At 39.0% G+C, this 22,559-nt stretch overlaps 1 protein-coding gene across 1 annotated transcript; it reads left to right on the top strand.

The window, feature by feature from the left end:
* Positions 1 to 12,362: 12,362 nt before the first annotated feature.
* Positions 12,363 to 22,111, top strand: LOC132608989 (uncharacterized). The gene is made up of 7 exons (XM_060322825.1): positions 12,363 to 12,574; positions 19,872 to 19,941; positions 20,046 to 20,205; positions 20,515 to 20,596; positions 20,717 to 20,933; positions 21,190 to 21,254; positions 21,715 to 22,111. The coding sequence occupies exons 1-7, from the start codon at positions 12,473 to 12,475 to the stop codon at positions 21,967 to 21,969; spliced, it is 951 nt and encodes a 316-aa protein (XP_060178808.1). The 5' UTR covers positions 12,363 to 12,472; the 3' UTR covers positions 21,970 to 22,111.
* The last annotated feature ends 448 nt before the right edge of the window (positions 22,112 to 22,559 follow it).

Raw genomic sequence — 22,559 nt, 5'->3', positions numbered from 1 at the left:
ATTTTTACTCACTCCTAAAACTTAAAGTCAACTAATACCTCATTGCTTGGTTCGTTTAAATATTTATTAAACATTGCAATAAATTCGCATCTTCTTTACTTATATGTTAAATTATCCTATTTTGTAAATCTCATTTTATTATGCTGCTTCCTTTTAAGTTATTAGTAATTATTATAAATTTTACTTCAAATAGCATTCTAAGATTTCCTTTTATATAAAGTGCTAGTCTTATTTTTAATAGCCTTCTTATTTAAAGCGTTAGCAACATTTATAAGTTTATCTTAAATGGCATTTGAAGCTTCCTTTTATGTAAATTATTGTATTTTTCTACAAATCTCATTCTAAACAGCATTTTTTACTTAAAGCCATATCAACTCCTATAAGTTTTAAATAGCATTTAAAATCTTTTCAGATAAATTATTATATTTTACTTAAAACTTATCTTAAGCAACATTCTGATATTTTATAAACCTTAGCAACATTTCTTAGCCCTATTTTTTTTTAAGCTTTAAGCATCTTATTCAATCTAATTAATTAACCTAAGTTTGGTCGGATAACCGTAAGTTAACGGATTCTAAAGGATGCCTAACCCCTTCCCTTTAAGATAATATAGAACCCTTACCTAGAATCACACTGATTAAGCAGGCTATTAACGGAGGTTTAATTAGTTTTACCTTAGTTAATAATTAGGTGTCCTAATTCACCGTAAAATCAATTAGGTGGCGACTCCTTAAAATAAAGCAATATAGGAATCTCCAATATGTTGTACTCCGCTTCAACCAGGTTAAAATGGGGTATAACACGTACGATCGTTAGTTAACCAACTATAAGAGCGCACTACTATTTCTAGAGAAAATTGGGCAGCACTTCCTTTGTTTATACTACTTTTCCCGTATTCCGTATCAACTCCCAATCACCCACAATAACAATCACAATATAGCAAATCGCAATTATCATTCATATACAATGGCCATGAACCACCATTTCTCTTCATTTTTCCCCACATTTATGGTTTTGGGTTCACTATCGTATTTTCCCATGTATCACACTTATCTCATGGTCTACATGTCATTTATAACATATTCATACTCACAACACACTAACATTCATGATTCAATTCAACTACCACTCACTCATGACACTATTCACTCTTGAATGACCCATTTGCTATGTTCTTCTACAATTAGGGTATCTTAACCTTCCAATACCTTAAACGACATAAAATGGTCATGAAACTTACCTTGGATGATGGTTGAACAAGTCTTGAGTGGAGTTACTCCTCTAACACCAAAACCCTATCTCACCTCTCTTGGTTTCCTTTGAAGAAGATGAGCTTTACTTGAGTTTCATACACTTTGATTCATGGATTATGTGTCATTGATCTTAGTTTCCCTTGGATTTCTCTTGTAGTGGAAGAGTAGGGAGTCTTCTAGATGGTTCTTGAAGAGTGGAGAGTGAATGAAATGAAAAATGAAATGAAAGAGTCCCTTATATTAAAATACCAAAAGCTGGCCGGCCATCTTTTAACATACGGTCTGTACTATTTATACGGACCGTATGTATGGGCGTACATCTGGTCCAGTGACTGGTGGCCTTCTTGGCCAATTATACGGTCCAATATATGGCTGGTATAAATTATACAGTCCGTAGATTGGGCCGTATAATGCCCAGTGAGTCTGTTTTCGTTCTCGTCGTCTCGTTTGGTCTCCGATCCTTATGGAACCTTCTTGGCACTTGTTTAACACTTCAATACCCATCTAAAGGATGTTATTTCTTATCCCTAAGCCCTCATTATGCCATCACCAAATATTTGCGTGTTATTCTTATCCGATACACCACGTATGATTCATTTTCCTTAGCAACTTTCTTTCCTTGCATTGTATGCCTTTAGAATCTCGTCGAGGGTCATCTAATACTCTTTATTGCTCGTCAAAACGTCGCATACGCTATGCTCTTGGTTAGCTTATTCACTGTACATATACGGGGGATTTTCCAAGGTGTAACACGTCGCATCAATCATTCGGTCGATGTGAGGCATGGGGAACGAATCCTTCGGGCATGCTTTGTTTAGATCTTTATAATCAACGCACATTCTAAATTTATTATCTTTCTTCAGCACCACGATGATGTTAGATAGCCAGTCTGGGTATTTTACTTACCGGATAGAGCTTATTTTTAAAAGCTTTGTTACCTCATCTTTTACGAAGGCATGTTTTGACTCGGCCATTGGTCTTCTTTTCTGTTTTACCAGAGTGAACCTCCTATCGAGGCTGAGCTTACACATTGTTACTTCAGGTGGCACACATGTCATGTCTATATAGGACCACACAAAACAATCGACATTAGCTTGAATAAATTTAATTAACTTGTTCCTGAGCTCCGAGGTTAACCCCGTGCCCAGGTATACCCTTCTATCCGGTAGATGTACGAACAAAATGATCTGCTCCAACTCCTCCACGGTAGATTTGGTTGCATCTGAATCATCCGATAATACAAACGATCTGAGCACACCAAAATCATCCTCTTCACTGCCCAGGTCCGTTTCCTTCTGCTCATCATTCGAACCCACATTCTTTAATTGCTATTTGGCGTTCTTATCTTTGATTGGCTCGCTATCCCTTTGAATTGGTTTCTTTGAAACGAAGGGAGCTTCTTAGACCACGAACATTTCCCTTGTTGCGGGTTGCTCGCCACGCATAGTTTTTATCCTTTTCGGGGTGGGAAACTTCAACAACTGGTGTAATGTCGATGGTACTGCCCTCGTGCTATGAATCCATGGTCTGCTAAGTAAAGCATTTTATTTCATATACCCCTCGATGACGTAGAACACTGTCTGTTGTATAGTCCCCGTCGACGTTGACCGTCAAAGAAATTTCTTCCTTCGTAGTTTCACTTGCCATATTGAATCAGTTGAGCACCCGAGCTACCGGAACTATCTGGTCCAGTAATTTCAGTTGCTCCACCACTCTCTATCAGATAATGTTGTCCAACCTACCTGGGTCAATCAAAATATGTTTAACCTGAGTTTTAAAAAACAAGAATAGAAATTACCAATGCATCATTGTGCGGCTGAATGATGTCTTCTGCATCCTCGTTGTTGAAGGAGATGGAACCCTCGGGTGTGTAATCACGGGTCCGTTTTTCTCGTACAATCGAGACCTTTGTTCTTTTCATCACCGGTCCTAGTGGTGTATCCGTTCCTCCGATTATCATATTGATTACATGTTGAGGCTCTTCGAGCTCGGCCTTTTTGTGATTTTCCTTTCCTTTATAGTGGCTTTTGGCTTGCTCACTCAGGATTCTTGAAGGTGGCCATTTTTCAGCAACTGAACCACCTCTTCCCTTAGTTGGCGACAGTCCTCGGTCCTATGACCATAAGTCTCATGATACTCACACATCACGTTCGGATCCCTTTGGGATGGGTCGGATCTCAACAGCCTTGGCCATCTGGCTTCTGTGATACGACCGATAGCCGAGACAAGGTCTGATGTGTTGATGTTGAAGTTGTACTCTGATAACCTCATTATATCTCTATTGTTGACCGAACTACCGGCATCACTTCTAAATAACAACCCTCGGCTGTTTGACCCACGATCAGCTCGCTTATCGCCTTTACTCGAGAGATGGCTAGGGTCGTTTCGTGTTTTATCCGACCTAACGCTGGATTTCTCCAGTTGAGAATATGGTCGATATCTTTCCCTTGATGGCCATATCTCCAGTTCATAATTTCTTCTCGATCTTTCAGAGTTCCTGCTTCCATTTACTGGGCCCAGAGGGAGTTCAAGTTGATCATCCTCTACCCGAATCTTGGACTCGTACCTGTTGTGGACATCTGCCCAAGTTACTGCCTCGTATTCCAACAAGTTCTCCTTTAATTTGAATGAGGCAGTTGAGCTTCGGGTATTGAGCCCCTTAGTGAAAGCTTGATCCACCCATTCTTTAGGGACCGGGGGAAGTTCCATCTGTTCCCTTTGGAACCGATTCACGAATTCACATAGCAGCTCATTATCTCTTTGGACGATCCTAAAAATATCCGTCTTTCGGGCCTGTACCTTCTTGGCCCGGACATGGGCTTTGATAAACGCATCTGCGAGCATCTCGAAGGAAGTGATGGAATGCTCGGGCAAATGGTCGTACCAAGTCAATGCCCCTTTGGACAATGTTTCACCAAACTGTTTCAGCAATACTGACTCTATTTCATCCTCCTCGACATCGTTGCCTTTAATAGCGCAAATGTGTGAGGTCACATGCTCCTGCGGGTTTGTTGTCCCATCATACTTTGGAATATCCGGCATCTTGAACCTTTTCGGGATCAACTTTGGGGCCGCACTCGGAGGGCTCCTTTGAATGTATCTCTTTGAGTCCGGTCCCTTCAAGATCGAGGGTGCTCCCGGGATCTGATCCACCTGAGAGTTATATGTTTCCACTCTTTTCTCCGTTGAATCAACCCGTTTTGCCAAAGTCTCCAGCATCTTCAAAACCTCGGTAGACAAACAGGCTCCTGATTCGTTGCTCTCGACTATCCGTGCTTCCTCTAGCCTTGGTTCGGTAACTCCTTTTGGTTTTGCCGAAGCTACTTTGTTGTCTTTGCTTTGAAGCTGAGCTATAGCAACCCCTTGTTCGGCTATGGCGGTCCTTTGTTCCTGCAACATTTCAAATATTAAACGTAAGTTAATCTCATCTGGTTTATCCGGTGTTTTCCGGCCTTGAGCCTAAGACAAAGTAATTGAGTTATGGGTATTCAAAATATTTGTGGCCAGAAGGGTGGCATTCTCCTGATTGACGGTATTCTGCCGGTTGAGCCCTTCTCTTGAGTTGATAGTATTTGGGTCGGCTGGACCCGCAGGCGGGTTCTGTAACCCACTATTGTTTTTGTTTTCAGCAACTATCTCGTTGTTGTTCACATGCCCGGAATGACCACTGCTTGCCATTTCGTATGTTTTCTATGCAGATCTGCAAATCCTCAAATAACAAGTGAGAAAAGAAATAGCAAAAGATTAAACCACCACTATTATCCTAGGCCCCATGGTGGGCGCCAAACCGTTTATCCCGGATTGTGGGTAACAATTAAATTTGTAAATAGTGACTAGGATATGTGGATGAACTTAATCTGTAATGATATGAGATTCTATAAAGAATATATACATACATACACACACACACACACACACACACATATATATAAAGAATATATATGTGTGTGTGTGTGTGTGTGTGTGTGTATGTATATGTATGATGTATATTAGTAAGTTATAGCAAATATTATTGAGCAATAACAATAGAAACAAGAAAGGAAGAGTTATCCAATGCTGAGAGTTGGTCCGGTTTGGAGTGAGCTTCCTTTAACCGAGCCAAAATACTTGAAGAAATAAATATGATCCTTTGCTGATTACAATCTGTTGAGTAGTCAGAAGCTCACCTAAAAAAGGAATGGGTTGCCCTCTATTTATAGGTAATCATTAATGGGCCTTAATACAATGTCAAAAAAGCCTTTCTAGAAAAACCCTAAAATGGATAAGGCTATCCGTACAGTCTGACACCCCTACTGTTGTCAGTTCTGATGACAGAACGGTTTGGTGACGCGTGGCCGCTCCATAACTGATTATCCGGACCTACATCGGATACGCTCATTTGGGTTCGGATATACCGTGTCCAGTAAAATACCTTCGACGTTAAAGCAGAGTTGAAAGTTGTCACGACCTAACCCCGTGGGCCGTGACTAGTGCCCGAGCTGGACACCCATACACACTTACTTACTGAATCAGCATACCGACGACTTATCCATATTCAGCATACATTAATTATTACAGATATTAAGGGCAGATATTGTCTTAAGCGGTCGCATATATCAAACACATCATACAGGAGCCACCAGGGCTGTCGTAGAACATATCGTCCAAAGTACATACATAAGTATATATACATACTGTTACACCTCGGAAAAGTCCCCGTACATGTACAAGGAATAGAACGACAAGGGTATGAGTGTGGGGTGTTTTACTAAGCAAGGGGTGATGATTCGTGAATTTTTGGAAATGGAAAAGTTGTAGAATTTCATGCAGCCCAGTGGTCGTATAGTGATTTACGGCCCGTAAAGTGATTTACGGACCGTAAACCACCATCGTCCTCCAGCTTTCCAACTTCAACTTTCTGTTAATGTTGAAATGGTTAAATACGACTTGGAGGACGGCCTGTAAACTAGTTTACGGACCGTAAACCTCGGTCGTAAACTGCAATATTTCCAGCCAAACCTTTCTGTTTCTGGGATGATTAAAAACGATCATGGAGGACGGACCGTAAACCACAATACGGTCCGTAAATTGTGGTTTACGACCACTGTTCACCCGACGGTTGTTCATTAAAAATCAAGTTATGTGATTATTAAAAAGGGACCAAAGCCTCATTTTATTTCATTATGCATCTACACCATTCAAGAACACTCTAGAAGCTCTCCAAATATTCATCCACAAAATTCAAGAGATCAAAGGGGAACCAAGATCATCAACATCTAATTCATGAAAGCAAGTGCATGAGACTCTATTGGAAGTCATCTTCTTCAAGAAATCTCAAAAGGGTTGAAATAGGGTTTTGGTATAAAAAGAGTATTGTTGCTCAAGGCTTGTTCCACCAACATCCAAGGTATGTTTCATGACTATACCATATGGTTCAAGGTATTGGAAGGCTTAGATACTTGAAATGTATAAGAACATAGAAAATGGGCCTTGTATGGGTAAATAGTGGCACAATTGAATAGTAGTTAAATGGAGTCATGAATGTTGATAAGCTACGGTTGTGAATATGTTATAAATAACGTCTAGACCATGAAATAAGTATTATATACGAGAAAACGTGATAACGAGCTATAACCATGAATGTGGAGAAATTGGAGGAAAATGGTAGATTTTTCTCAAAGTGTATCAGTGATGATTGTTGAAAGTAATATTGTGAGTGTCGTTACGAATGTATGAGAGTGGAAATGAAACATGGGGAAAGTATTAGAAATGAAGGGAGTGCTACCCAATTTTCCTTAGAAATGGTAGTCCGTTCTTGTAATTACTTAGCTAACGACGACATGAATTCTCTTGAAGGTATACGAGTGCATTAGGGGAGAACGAGCAAGCAATAAGAATTGTAAACGTCGAAGGTATGTGAGGCTATTCCCTTTCTTTCAAAGGCATGATCCCTAGCTTACGATTTCATAAATGCTCCCATCTTTTCCTTGCTATCAAAGGTTAAATAATCTAAGATTCCGAAGCACGATTTCCTTCTTGATATTTCATAAATGTTTTCCAAAGTACTCCTATTTTCCAAACCAAAGGTTACGATTATGTGAGTGTTATGATAGCGACCGTGGATATTGTTTTCAATAACAATGATGATGTCAAAAGTGAAAGTATTATTATGCTGACCATGATGAGAGCAAATCTTATGTTTAAAAGTTTCAAGTTTATGATTTCAAGGACTATATGAGAACGTCGAGCTATTTACTGATTTCTCAATTTATTCATGGATGGTGACCTTATTTCTAAATCTTCCAAAGTATATGAATGGATGCCTTATGAAGTTCATGATTTTATTCTATGCTTTCTTTTAATTCTATTCTTCATTGATAGTCTCGCCTTATAATAATTGCTCCTTCAAGGCGAGACAAAGCGACGATGATTACTCCATAACACAATCGGAGGCTTTCGACCTTACGTCACTCCAACGTACTTACAGCTTTTCCTTGGGCTCTCCAGCATGCCATGTATATTATGTATGTATATATATATGATATGAAAATGTTTTCAGGGGAAAAGGGGAAAGGTGAGGCGCTATAGACGCATAGCTACCTGTACAGCTGGCATATCATGATTCCATCCCGGACGCGGGATGCCCGGACGCGGGGTATATGGGTTATGGATCGGGCCGTACGTTCCTCGGCACTAACTTATTATATTTATGGATCGGGCCGTATGTTCCTCGGCACTAACTTATTATATTTATGGATCGGGCCGTACGTTCCTCGGCACTAACATATGATGACATATGGATCGGGCTGCACGTTCCGCAGCAATTTACTATATGATGCTTTATGAGTATGCATGCATGGATCCGCCTTAAGAGGCAAACAGTTATCAATTATCTCCTTGTACTTACTTTATTTTCTTATTCTTACTTATTTCTTGATGTATGCCTCACATACTCAGTACAATGTTCGTACTGACATCCTTTTCTTTGGATGTTGTGTTCATGCCCACAGGTAGACGGGAAAGCGGTCCAGACTGATAGGAGTCACTAGCCGAGTTGAAGAGCACTCCATCTTCCGGAGGTGCTAGTTGGTTGTTCCTTTTGTGTATATATTTGTATGTCACTCAATAGAGGCTCATAGATGCTCGATGTGGGTTGTGTGGTTCCACAACATGGGTAGTACGCATGTGTATAAGTATATTGAAATATGTTTCTGTATCAACGCGTTATATTTTTGTAATGAAAAGCAAATCCTCTCTTTAAAGTTAACCGGAAATAGATGAATGATTGTTAAATGGGTTAGGTAAATGATAGTACGAGCGGTGCTCGGTGGTTAGTCCCGGGAACCCGTCGCGGCCCCTAGCCGGGTCGTGACACATACAAGCCGTTAAGGTTGTCATAGCAAATAGGACCGTTTAGACGCAAATCACAGACATAACCGAACAATAGCGACCCATGACCCACATATATGTCTACAGGCCTCTAACAAACACAACAGAATCATATGACGGGACAGGGCCCCGCCGTACCCCTGAATATATACATACATATATATAACGGAAGAGTCTGTACCAAAATATGGGCTCCAGAATAAGGGAGCACTCCAAGGCAGCAGAACAGATAGCCTAAACTGTCGGGTCACTCACACGAACGTCTGTACCTGCGGGCATGAAACGCAGCCCCTGAAGAAGAAGGGGTCAGTACGGAATATGTACTGAGTATGTAAGGCATGAAATACAACTGGAAAGATCATAACTGAAATAGAGATTCCGGGAGTCAAGTATCATAATAAAGAAACCACTGTACCTGCGCAGTACGGAACAGAATCCAACATTTCCATATCACATACCGTACCCGGCCCATTATGGGACTCGGTGAATGAAATCATGTCATTATGTCATCATGAATACATGTATACATATACCGTACCCGGCCCTCTAGTGAGGGGCTCGGTGAATAGAGTCATGCATGTCAACATCATATATCATATATATACCGTACCCGGCCCTCTAGTGAGGGACTCGGTGAGTGAAGTCATATCATCATATTAGTATGCCATCATATCATCATGCATATACATATATACATATCGTACCCGACCCTCTAGTGAGGGACTCGGTGAATCAAATCATCATATGCCCTCTTGGCCACCATAACATATCATCATCTCATCACATCATCATATGCATATACCGTACCCGGCCCATTATTGAGAGACTCGGTGAATAATGCAGTGGAGTGCGCACGATAACATACCCAGCTCGGGACTCGGTGAATAGACATATTGAGGCTTGCACGAACAGAGTAGTGCGAAACCATATGCACATAAATCAAGACTCAATAGATAAGTGTACTTACCGACATCTGAAGGCTCAGAAACAAGTTTCGGGTCAATCCGACTTAGTATAAGAAAGTTATGAGCGTTTGAAGTACATAACCTTCTACGAACATTTCAGAAGCCATTTTTGGAAAATCGAAGCAATAATCATATCAAGTACCTCTCGGATATCGTATGGGTCAAATCAAATATAGCTTTTGGAATCATATGTACATATCAAAACATATCAAAGGCTCAATAGAATAATCGGACGTGCTAGCATTTGAAGATCAAAACTTTTGTCATATCAATTATCTTTCGAATGTCATTCGGAAACATATCAAACAAACTTCGGACATTATGGATACGTATCAAAACCATATGAAACAGCTTATGGAAGTCAAGAATATTAGCCATCCTAGTGGCTCTAAGAATAGGAAATTCTTTGAATTCATACATATACGTCATTTGCTCGTTTCATAGAGATCATGCCAAAAGAAAGAAAGGTAAGCCTTACATACCTTGCCCGCTTTCTACTCTAATCCGAACTTAAGTCTTTCGCTTCGCAAGATCTACAACAATATTCATATATACCAAATATTAGCCATAACACTTAAGAGTCCAATTCTAAATCAACACTTTATCTACAGAAATTTCGGCATCATTTCCCCTGTAAATGCAACATCCCCGAGAATTCAACTCGGCTATATCATCAACAACAAATCCGAGAATTTAACTCGGCCAAAATATCAACAATAATACCAACAGTTATTCTAACAATATCCACAATCGATTCAAAACGCATACTAACATTAGCAACTTCTTCCTACAAACTTTAACGGCGTCTCATTTATGTTCAATTCATATTTGCTCACCCATTCAAGTACTAATCCCAAGCCATTCAGACAATATTCAAGAACGTTTGCACAATATTCAAAATAATCTAACCATTATTCCACTCTACCCGAAAGCTTCCAATTGCAACAAGAACAGGAACAACACATTCTCTTCCTTCAATTTCATAAACTACACCAACAATTCACACACTAACAACATTGTTTTCCATAAATACAAGAAGACTATATTCAAATCACATTAACTTCTAAAACAACTCTCCAACCATCACAACTTCACTAGAATCATCAAACTTTCATTATCAACATAGCATCCACAACGACAACAACCAAAACACTAGACAAAATAAGTGAGTCATTATTCTTACACACACACACATACACGGCCACACACACTACATATACACGGCCACCACACAACTTCCATATTTTCATGAATTTCATTCATTTCTACATACTACAACATACACAACCATTCATAACATATAAAAGAAGATTAATTCTTGCCTTTTCCACTCATCTTCCTTCTTGGCTAAAGTTGCTCCTTGCAAGAATAGATGTTTTTCTTGCTCCAATAATTATACCACGTTAAAGAGGACCCTTGAATTAGTAGGAATACTAGAAGAAAATAATTTTTGATCAAAATTTTCTAGGGGTCAATTTTTGGTGGTCATGGTCGAATGGCCTTGTTGTTCTTTCTTCTCTGAAAGTTTCTTGAACCTTATTGTGTTGAAGATGAAATAATACATGGGTAATCCTTTAGACTTATTTATTTTGCTCCTATATGGGCCTTGGCCCATTTATTTTTGGACGGCCAAATGGCCCCTTAAGTTCAAGCCCACTTTTTTTTTTATTTTGTTTTGTAATTCATGAAAAGTTATTCTCCAAATTCCAAATTTGCCCTTAGCCTTCCTCCATATTTCTATGAGTCATCTTGCGAATTTCCCTTTTTACCCCTACCCTTTCTTAATATTTTCACATCAAAATTTTCATAAGCAACTTGTGTGCTAAACAAAATCAAAATATAACCTTGTCCTTAACTTCCCGCAATTATCTTGAATTATCCGAATGCGCAAAAATACGGGATATAACAAACGCGTTCGTAGGGCCCTATCTTTTACTCCTGTCCCATCGGACACACCGTGATCTGATTTTTATAGTATACAATACCCCCCCCCCCCCCCCCACCATTTTCACAAACTCGAAAGGTGGAATAAATAAAAATGCTTCAAATGACTCATCCCAATTAACTACTTTCCTGTTTCTATGTTCAAAGTTAAAAACATCTACGATGAATATTAGGTTGATTTTGAAAAAAAATGCACCAATCATATTACTAAGAAATTCGGAGCAAACTTTCTTCAGCCACAAACGCTTCCACAGAACTCTATCGAGTTTTAATTCAAACTGCACTTTGTTAGGTCAAGAGAGTGCACATGAACTGTTTGATAATATGCTGCTAAGAATTTTCAAGCCTAAAAGCCACTATACTTTACCGGACCACAAAAGCTTCCACGGAACTCTAATTGGATTGTCATCAAGTAATTCTATAAAGTTTACTATTATTGGGATGAGTCAATTTGAAGCATTTTGATTTCTTTCACCTTTCGAGTTTGTGAAAATGGTGGTGGGTATAGGTGGTGTAGTAGTGGTGGAGGGGGAGATGCAAATGGCGAGAGATGACATAGAAGGGAGGAGGGTTAAAATTGGATTTAGACAATAAGGTGGCATGCCACATGACATTTTCTTTATTAAAAATATTAACCTTGATCAATTTTAATGGTAGAGGGATATATTTGTGCTCAAAATATAACTGTAAAGATATATTTGGACTCAAAATATGATGAGTGGTATATTTGAACTTTTTTGACAGGGTATATTTGGCCCTTTTCCAAATAATCAAACAAAAGACATTTTTGTTCTTTTTCCAATAGTTGAGAAATATTTGGGGGGCCGGGGGGGGGGGGGTGGTGGTTTGCGAGGTCGTTTTTGGGGATGGCAATTGGGAGGCCAGTGTGTCACTGGCAAAAAGGAAATCAAGAACCTAAATCGCAATTTTCAGGGTTAAAGCATGATGGGAAGATGCTTATCAGTTCAATCATCAAACCGAAATGAGCTAAAATTTCAAACTTTGAATGGAATTCAACAGCTAGCTGAAACTTGTCGATTCAAGGTACTGCCCTTCTTTATAATTTTTCCATTCCATTTTCTTTGTCCGTTCTTGAAATTGTTGGTTTCTAGTTACATTGCTAAATCGTGATCTTTTTCTGGGAACATGTTTATAGCTGCCTCATTAAGAACATAGATGTTGACCCTACAAGTAAACGGGATACCAAAAAAAAGAATTTCTTAGATTTCGAAATCTAGTTGTTTATAATTGAGGCGGTTGCGTGGAAAAAACCAAGGTAGGTAATTTAATGCAAACTGGCCAACAGAACATGCATAAATTCTATGTTGCTTCTCAATAGACTTATGACCAAACATGTTACATGAACAAGTTGGGTAGCCTTGTATGTTGTCTTGAGTTTCCTAGAAGGTGGTCTGAATTTCTTGAACACCAACGGGAACTGCTTGAATATTATGCCTGATCGTTGCTTCTCACCTGATCTCCGTTGATATCTTATGCCTGTCGATATCACATTTTTTTTAGTCTCAACCTTACTTTAGGTCTCCTTCTGATCATCCTGATATCTCTGAGGTCTTACCTATACCTCAGGTTTTACCTACACCGACCTTTGAGGAATCTACAGTTACTTCTACATCTCCAGTCACAGTGCCACCACTTCTGTCTTATCATAGTTGATCGTGTCTAGCATCAGACCCAACATCAGGTCCAGTTGATTCATGTCATGCGTTGGACCCTGCACCTACCGCAGACTTGTCTCCTCCTAATTAGCCGATTGCACTTCGGAAAGGTAAACGGTCCACTCGTAATACTAGCCCACATCATACCCTTTTAAGTTATCATCGTCTATCGTCATCCCATTATGCCTTTGTATCATTATTGTCCTCTGTCCTCATTCCTAAGTCTACAGGTGAAGCCCTTTCTCATCTCGAATAGCGACAGGCAATGATTAACGAGATGTCTGCTTTACACACGAGTGGTACTTGGGAGCTTATTCCTCTTCCTTCAGGTAAATCTACTGTTGGTTGTCGTTGGGTTTATGCAGTCAAAGTTGGTCCATGGTCCGGACGGCCAAGTTGATCGGCTTAAGGCTCGCCTTGTTGCGAAGGGGTATACAATACATTTGGGCTTGATTACAATGATACTGTCTCCCCCGTGGCTAAAATAGCATATGTCCGTCTTTTTCTATGCATGGCTGTTGTCCGCCATTGGCCTCTTTATCAGTTGGACATTAAGAATGCTTTTCTCGATCGTGATCTTGAGAAGGAAGTTTATATGGAGCAACTACCTGGTTTTGTTGCTCAAGGGGAGTCTAATCTGGTGTGTCGATTGCGTCGGTACTTTATGGTCTAAAACAGTCTCCTCGAGCCTGGTTTGGTAATTTCAGCATAGTAATTCAGGAGTTTGGCATGATTCGCAGTGAAGCAGATCATTCTGTGTTTTTATCGACATTGTGCTCTAGATTTGAGTATTTATTTGGTGGTTTATGTTGACGATATCGTTATAACTGCCAATGATCAAGATGGTATCACTAATTTAAAGAAACATCTCTTTCAGCATTTCCAGACTAAAGATCTTGGCGGACTGAAGTATTTTCTAGGTATTGAGGTTGCCCAATCCACGTCAGGTATTGTTATTTCGCAATGCAAGTATGCCTTAGACATGCTTGAGGAGACAGGAATGATGGGATGTAGACCCATTGACACTTCTATGAATCCGAATGCTAAACTCCTGCCAGGACAGGGGGAGCTACTCAGTGATCCTGGAAGATATAGGCGGTTGGTTGGTAAGTTGAATTATCCTACAGTGACTCAACCTGACATTTCGTTTCCTGTGAGTGCTGTGAGTGCTGTAAGTCAGTTTATGGATTCTCCTTGTGATAGTCATTGGGATGCAGTTGTCCGCATTCTGCAATATATTAAGTCAGCTCCAGGTAAATGACTGCTTTTCGAAGATCGAGGCCATGAGCAGATCGTTGGATATACAGATGTTGATTATGCAGGATCACCCTTTGATAGACGTTCTACATCCGGATATTGTGTGTTAGTAGGAGGTAATTTGGTGTTCTGGAAGAGTAAGAAACAGAGTGTCGTTGCTCGATCTAGTGCTGAATCAGAATATCGAGCAATGGTTGTAGCAACATGTGAGCTAGTTTGGATTAAGCAGTTGCTCATAGAACTAAAATTTGGAGAAATCAGTCAAATGGTACTTGTGTGTGATAACAAAGCGGTACTTCATATCGCATCAAATCCGGTATTTCATGAGATGACTAAGCACATTGAGATTGACTGTCACTTTGTCAGGGAAAAGATACTCTCCGGAGATATTGTTATTAAATTTGTGAAGTCGAGTGATCAGCTTGCGGATATTTTCACCAAGTCACTCAGTCGTCCTCGTATTAGATACATCTGTAACAAGCTCGGTACATATGACTTGTATGCACCAGCTTGAGGGTGTGTGTTAAAATAGGAATAGGAATAGGATTTGTATATAGTATCCTACATGGAAAAGGATTAGGATGTAGTGTCTATAAATAGGGGTTAATGTAATAATGTAGATACACAATTCAATAATAATATTTTCTCCCGTATTTTCTCACAGATTGAATTCTCTATAATCAATCCACAACCTCCAACTACCATCCTTCTTACCCACCAATACAACAGGTGAAGCATAAGGACGGGTACTATACTGGATCACCCCTTGATCCATAATTTCCTGAACTAACTTCTCTATAATATCCTCTTTCACACCAGGATATCTATATGGTCTTTTATTCACAGGGTTTGCGGATTCTATCAAGGGAATATTGTGATTGAAGGAACCTCTATGAGGGTGTAAAGTAGTGGGTACTTCAAACATACCTGAATACTGCTTAATGAGAGCAGATAAAGCTGGTGTTAGTTCAGCCCAGTGTTGTGAAAGGCGAGAGGCGTGGCGAGGCGAGGCTGCAGCGCCTTTTATGGCTGTGGCGAGCAGACCTTCAAAAGGCACGCCAAAGGCGCTAATGGCGCCAAGGCGAGGCGCCCAGTTATGGCGAGGCGAGATGCCTTTTAAAAAAAAAAAAACAATTAAAAGAAGTGGAGGACTTAAATGAAAATAGCAGCTAGGGTTTTTTTTGCCTCCTCCTCTCTTCTCCTTCAAGGTTTCAGGTACGTCTCTTTCTCCTTCTTCTTTTTCTTCAGTTCTTCTTCTTTCTTCTTCTTTCTTCCTCCTGTATTTTCGACTTCTGCTTCTTCTTCTGTTCTTCTTCTTTCTTCTTTTTTTTTTCCGGCGACAACTGCCCTATTTCCGGCCACCTCTGCATTTTTTTTTTCCTTCTTCTATTCTCTTCTTCTTTTTCTGTTTTTTACCCTCTGTTTTTTTACCCTCTGTTTTTTTCTCCTCTGTTTTTTGCTCTGTTTTTTTCTCCTCTGTTTTTTCCTCTGTTTTTTTTTTCTCTGTTTGGACCAGTGAGGCAGTGGTACTCCGAGTCCGAGACCGAGACCGAGCCCGAGCCCGAGGAGGAAGAAGATGAGGAGCAATATAATGTTGAGAATCTTGGATATCAAGAATTTGGAAATCTTGAAGATCTTGAATTTGAATAGACTTTTAGTATTGCACTATTGCTTTAATTTTAGTGTTGCTTGTCTTGTCACTTATGAATTATTGAGTCATTGACTCATTTAAGTTCTAGACTTTTAGTATCTACTATCTACTTTTAATTTTTGAATTGAAATATTTGCTAATATGTTATTGCTAGTGAGATTTTGATTATTTACATATGCAATTAAATTTTTTAATTTTTTGGTATTTATTGGCGCCTCACTTCAAAAAGGCGAGCGCCTCGCCGCGCCTTAAGGCGAGGCAGGCCCTTGTCGCCTTTTGTCGCCGCGCGCCGTCCAAAACACTGGTTCAGCCTCCTGTATAGTCTGTATGTTGTGACATTGTGCTCCATCTATTTCCATGTCCACCAATGACATAATGAAGAACCAAGCCTCTGACCTTTCTAATTTGCCTAATGAAGTGGCCTTAGTTGACTTAAGTTGGTTGTTAGCACCCGTTAACACATGCTTCTTGCCTTGATGCACAAACTCTATTGTCCTATTTCCAAAGTCAAACAAAATTCTTACCAGAGTGCTAAGCCACTGCACACCCAGTATTATATCCACATTTCCTAAGGGTAGTAATAGGAAATCTAATGAGAATGTTGTTCCTTGCAATGACCATTGTAAATTTCTGTATACAACAACAATGTGTACTTTTCTACCATCTGCTACACTGATAGACTGTTCCATTATGGAACTGGATTGGCATCCCAATTTCTTAGCAATTTCCTGATCAATGAAGTTGTGTGCGCTCCCAGTATCAATCAAGACTTGTAGTGGCTTCTTCTCATGATAGCCAGTAACTCTAATTGTTTGATAACCAGATAACCCAGTAAAAGCTTGCAGAGAAATGGTCATGAATTCATTTCCTCCTTCCACAACTTCTTGGATCAATACATCTTCCTCCACCTCTACAGCTGCAGCTATTTCCTCATCTACTACTTCCACCATAAACAGTTGCTTCCTCTTGCATTTATGCCCCATCACATACTTGTCATCACAAAAGAAGCACAGACCCTTAGCCCTTTTCTCATCCATTTCAGTAGCAGTCAGTCTTCTACCAAGCCTGCTAGGTTTGTTTGGATTGGTATCAAGGGTCTTTTGGTAAGTGGAGTTTGGTACAAAAGGCTTTTGATAATTCTGTGGTCTGAATGAAGTTGGAGTAGGTATGATGGAATTGGAACTGGAATTGGAAGGTCTGGAAACTGGTTTCAGGCCCCATGTTTGAGCTTGAGCTTCAAAGACTTCTTCCTGTAATTTGCCAATCTTATAGGCTTGCATTAATGTTCTTGGTGCTTGGATTCTTACAGCCTTGTTCAACTTTGGTTTGAGACCCCCCAAGAAACAGCTAATGGCATTCTCATTTGATACTCAGATTGACTGGTTTCAGACCCCCCCCCCCAATAATGTATCAAACTCAGATTGATACTCTTTAACCCCAGCAGTTTGACTAAGCTTCCATGGGATCCTCAAAAGTTATCACCAAATCTCTCATTTAAGGCAAGACCATACTCAGTCCAGGATAGATCCATTGTAGAAGTTCTTGACTTCACATAGGACCTATGCCAAGCAACGGCATCTCCATCCATGTGAATGGATGACACTTTCACCCTTTGTTCAAAAGGAACTTCATCCATAGAGAAATATTGATCAACTTTGTATAACCATGTACGCGAATCACTGCCCGAGAATCGAGGGAAATCCAGTTTTGAAAATCGAGGAAAGAATGGGATTCCTTGTTCCTTGCTTCCGTTGGATCTCTGATGGTTGAGGATTCAGCTACGATCTGCTCCTTACATTTTTGAGTTATAATTCGAATAGCTTCCTTGAGTCCCAACAGTTCCTTATCTGCTTGCGAATTCTTTTCGTTCATACTTGTCATGCCTTCCATTATTTTTTGTAACTGTTCTTGAATTTGGGATAATTTGTCCTCCATTTCCTCGACTGGTTTGTCTTGATTTTTGCTGCCGAGAATCGATAGCTCTGATACCAATTGATGCAATCAATTGAAATCGCGACGGAAATTGTTAATCTAGGATCTAAGCTTGAAGAAGATGTTACCTAGTTCATGGTTAGAACCAAGAGATTTAGCTTGAGAGAAATTGTAAGAGAAGAGAATAGAATTGATCTTATTATCATGAATGAATTCAGTTACAATGATACAATGTATTTATACAACCATAGAATTGTAATATGCAGTAACTAATCGAATGCAGCTCACTGTGCAGTGCACTTCTACAACTAACAGCTCTAACTAACTTCTAACCAACTTGTAACTAACTCTATGTCAACTGTAACTAACTCCACATCAACTGCCATGTCACAATTCACATCTTCAGCCATCTACTTGCATCATAGTGGCTGTTAATGATCTGGATGCAGTGATGGCAGACCCTGGATGTGAAGCCATCTCAGTGTACAAGTTAACGAATCTGGTTTCTATATATTGCATAAAAGAATAAGGATTAGAGTTAACGAATGTGGTTTGGATAGAGGAAGAAAATAATAAGGATGACAAATTTAGTAAATTAGTCAAGTTGGGTGGTTTTGCTAGTTTTTAAAAATTGGGGGGCATAAATCATATTTCATGTTTATTAGAAAAAGTACATTCAAACAACCAAATATTATTTGCAAAAACTATAACCAAACACAACTCCATCTTCAACTCCAAATTTGGGTAAATTAGTCAAGTTGGGTGGTTTTGCTAGTTTTTAGAAATTGGTTCCGGGGGGGCATAAATCATATTTCATGATTATTAGAAAAAGTACATCCAAACAACCAAATATTATTTGCAAAAACTATAACCAAACACAACTCCAACTTCAAAATCTCCAAATAAAGTGAAAAAGCATTTGGTTTCTATGGCCAAACGCCTACTTATACTAATAGTATAATAAGGATGGCAAATTCGGGTAAATTAGTCAAGTTGGGTGGTTTGGCTAGTTTTTAGAAATTGGGGAGCATAAATCATATTTCATGTTTATTAGAAAAAGTACATTCAAACAACCAAATATTAGTTGCAAAAACTATAACCAAACACAACTCCAACTTCAAAAATTCCAAATAAAGTGAAAAAGTATTTGGTTTCTATGGCCAAACGCCTACTTATACTTTTTTTTTTTTTTTTGATAAGGTAAATAATTTTATTGACAATTGGGGAAACTCCGTATACAAGCCATATACCAAAGAAGAGAACCTACATCAAAATATGGTTCTCAAGAAAAGAGGTCCAATCCTCTATACATATAGGGACCTCGTAAGTACACTAACGCCTACTTATACTAATAGTAGGATGTAGAGATTTGGGGACAAGGGTGGTTTCTTGGTGATATTTGAGTATTGAAGGTTGCTAATAATGTTAATATTTTGATTGAAAAAGGATAGATGGATCAATAGCTAAAAAGGCAATGACGTAAGTCATTTTCCCTGGTTTTCTATAAAATGTTTTTATTTAGAAGCATTTTGATTAATCATTAACGAAAATATTTTAGTCTATACCAAACACATGCCATACTGCAGTATCAGTTAAATAATTGTACTACTTAAATGTTTTTACTGTATATTTCCTCTAAATGAGATGAACAGAGGATATTGGGTTGTAGAGATGCTCATTGGAGCTGCAAGTAAGGTGGTTGGTCTTTAATCGTGTTATACATGAGATGCAACTGCACATTTCTAAGGTTTTAATGTTGTAATTGAGCAGTTCAAGAACTCTTTCATTGTATCTTTCTAAAGATTCTACTGTAACTTGTCTTCAGGCATGGTTTCTGGATCAGTTTGGCGTGCTTCATGATGGGAAACAACCTTATCCTGGTGCCATTTCGACATGTACGTTTTAACATTTGAAATTTTGGTAATCTTGTCAGATATACTTTCAGTTGTTCCTTACCATTTTAGTTTTTCCTTAGTGGGTAACTGATGATGTTAAGCAGTGGAAAAATTGGCAACTTCTGGTGCAAAGATGGTAATCATTAGTAATTCATCGAGAAGAGCATCTATAACCCTGGAAAAATTGAGGAGCCTTGGATTTGATCCATCACTCTTTATTGGTGCCATCACCAGTGGGGAATTAACACATCAGTATCTTCAAAGGTTACCATATTCTTACTTTTAAGTAGATACTGGACACCTGATTCAATTTGGGATTTATTCAGTAGCATAAGATGCCTGCCTGTAAATTTCTGTGTGATAATTTCTTTACTTTCTATTGATCATCATTTTGGGAGTTTTTTAATAGCATATCTGCTGCATGTAGATATCTTTTACGAGAATCTCTTTGCTTTCTGTTGATCTTTATAAATATAACTTCAAACAATTAAGATTTTGGAACGTGAAATTTACAAGGTATGTTTTTCCCATCTATGTAAGTGATTGTATTTCTTTACATTTGATTATGGGCAGGAGAGATGATGCTTGGTTTGCCTCCATAGGAAGATCATGTATCCACATGACTTGGAGTTACAGGGGTGCCATATCTCTTCAGGTATATAAAGCTTTGTGAGTTCCTTAGAATAATATCCAAGAGGTTGAAGAGTTTTACATCGCTCTCTCCTGTTTGAATGTTGTCTTTTTCAACCAAGTGGCACTCCTTTTTTTACTTTAGGGTCTCGGACTAGAAGTTGTAGAAAATGTTCAGGAAGCCGATTTTATTTTGGCTCACGGAACTGAAGCCTTGGGGCTTTCTTCTGGTGCTGCACTTCCCATGAATCTTGATGACCTTGGGAAGATACTGGAGCAGTGTGCTGCTAAGAAAATTCCCATGGTAGTAGCAAATCCTGATTTTGTAACTGTTGAAGCTAGGGCTCTGCGTGTTATGCCTGGTAAGGATCATGCTTTAGATGGTTGAGTTACTTTATACTAGAGGGCACATGTCTTGATAACAAAAGGCATTCAAAATTGATGTTAGCATTCAGTTTTTCTATTAAACTGTTAGCTTGTTTCTTAATGTTCCGCTAACTCTAACACAGACTGATTTCATGCATTTCTTTTAATTACATTATGGCCTGCCACCTCGTACCTTGTCTTTCTCCAACTCTAGATTCAAGACTGAGATCCTTCTCTTGGATTTATTTTCAGGAACATTGGCAGCCACATATGAAAAACTTGGCGGTGAAGTAAAATGGATGGGTAAACCTGATAAGGTGAACTGTGACCAATATATGCTTTCCTATTTTCTTCTAAGATACTTCCTGTGTTTATCTGTTCTATAAGTTTAGAAATCGAGTGAGAGAATTCATAGTAAAACATTTTTAGTAAAGGAAATGAGCGCAAGACGTAGGAAAATGAAAGCAATATAAGACCAGTTCATCAAGTTGCATTTCTTCTTTGTTTCTAAGGTTTTACAAATTGTCATTTCTTGTGAACCTATTTACTGGTGGTGCCTGTAAGATTTATGGTTCTTCATCTCGTCAATCTATGATCTTAAAATTGATCATTCTTTTTAATAAGGTCCTATGATCTTAACCTGATTATCCTTGAATTGGTGGAATAACATGAAAGCAGTCTTATCAGTATATGATCATTGGGCTGTCTGATCTTTTTTGTCACAATGAAAATCTTCTTCTGAACATCATTGAACAATCTTATGATTCCTTGTTGCAGATAATATACAATTCAGCTATGGAAATGGCTGCTGCGGATGCCTCCGATTGTGTTGCCATAGGGGACTCCCTCCACCATGATATCAAAGGTGCAAATGCAGCTGGAATTGCATCAGCATTTATTACTGGTGGAATCCATGCTACTGAACTTGGACTTAACAGATTTGGAGAGGTCGCAGATGATAATTCTGTACACGCCCTTGCCTTGAAAAACAATGCATATCCTACATATGTGCTCCCTTCATTTACATGGTGAAGAATGTACTATTTGGGCAAGCCTAGAATTTTGCATTGATGTAGCCAATTATCTATTAATGCTATTCACTTTGTACCTCTTTTTTATTCGATTGGATGGTTTGGTTGACCATCTGTTTTATCTGAATTGGTTTTTCCATTAACCATCCGTTTTATCTCGGCGGGAATTAAAGATGAGAAATGACTTTATTAGTGGAAGTAGGGAAAACAAGTTTCACAAGAGGCATTCCACATGTCCTCCAACGCACCTCATCTTCACTCTCGCCCCCGTGGCATCAATCCCCACCATCCCAACCTCTCATAATATTTGTCTAGATTATATACAAATGTGTTTAGGATAAATTTTTTGCTTACGTACCGAACACAACGTGATAATATAGTAAAGAAATCCTCTGCCAGTGCAGCTTTATTTTCTTTAACAACATTCAAGGTTCTTACTCTAAACCCTGTTGTGCAAGTTTACCTTTTTCTGTAGCCATGTAAAAGAACTCTTGAATCCTGCAATGCGGGCATTATTCCTCTGTTTGAAAGAACAAACACCAATGGTACATAATCAATAGAAGTGTTCCAAGTGGCAAAATATTATAAGCA

The sequence above is a fragment of the Lycium barbarum genome, chromosome 9, assembly GCF_019175385.1.
Source record: "Lycium barbarum isolate Lr01 chromosome 9, ASM1917538v2, whole genome shotgun sequence".
Taxonomy (NCBI): Eukaryota; Viridiplantae; Streptophyta; class Magnoliopsida; order Solanales; family Solanaceae; genus Lycium; species Lycium barbarum.
Note: the sequence above shows the minus strand (reverse complement) of the source record. Positions and strands in the feature narration are given on the sequence as shown.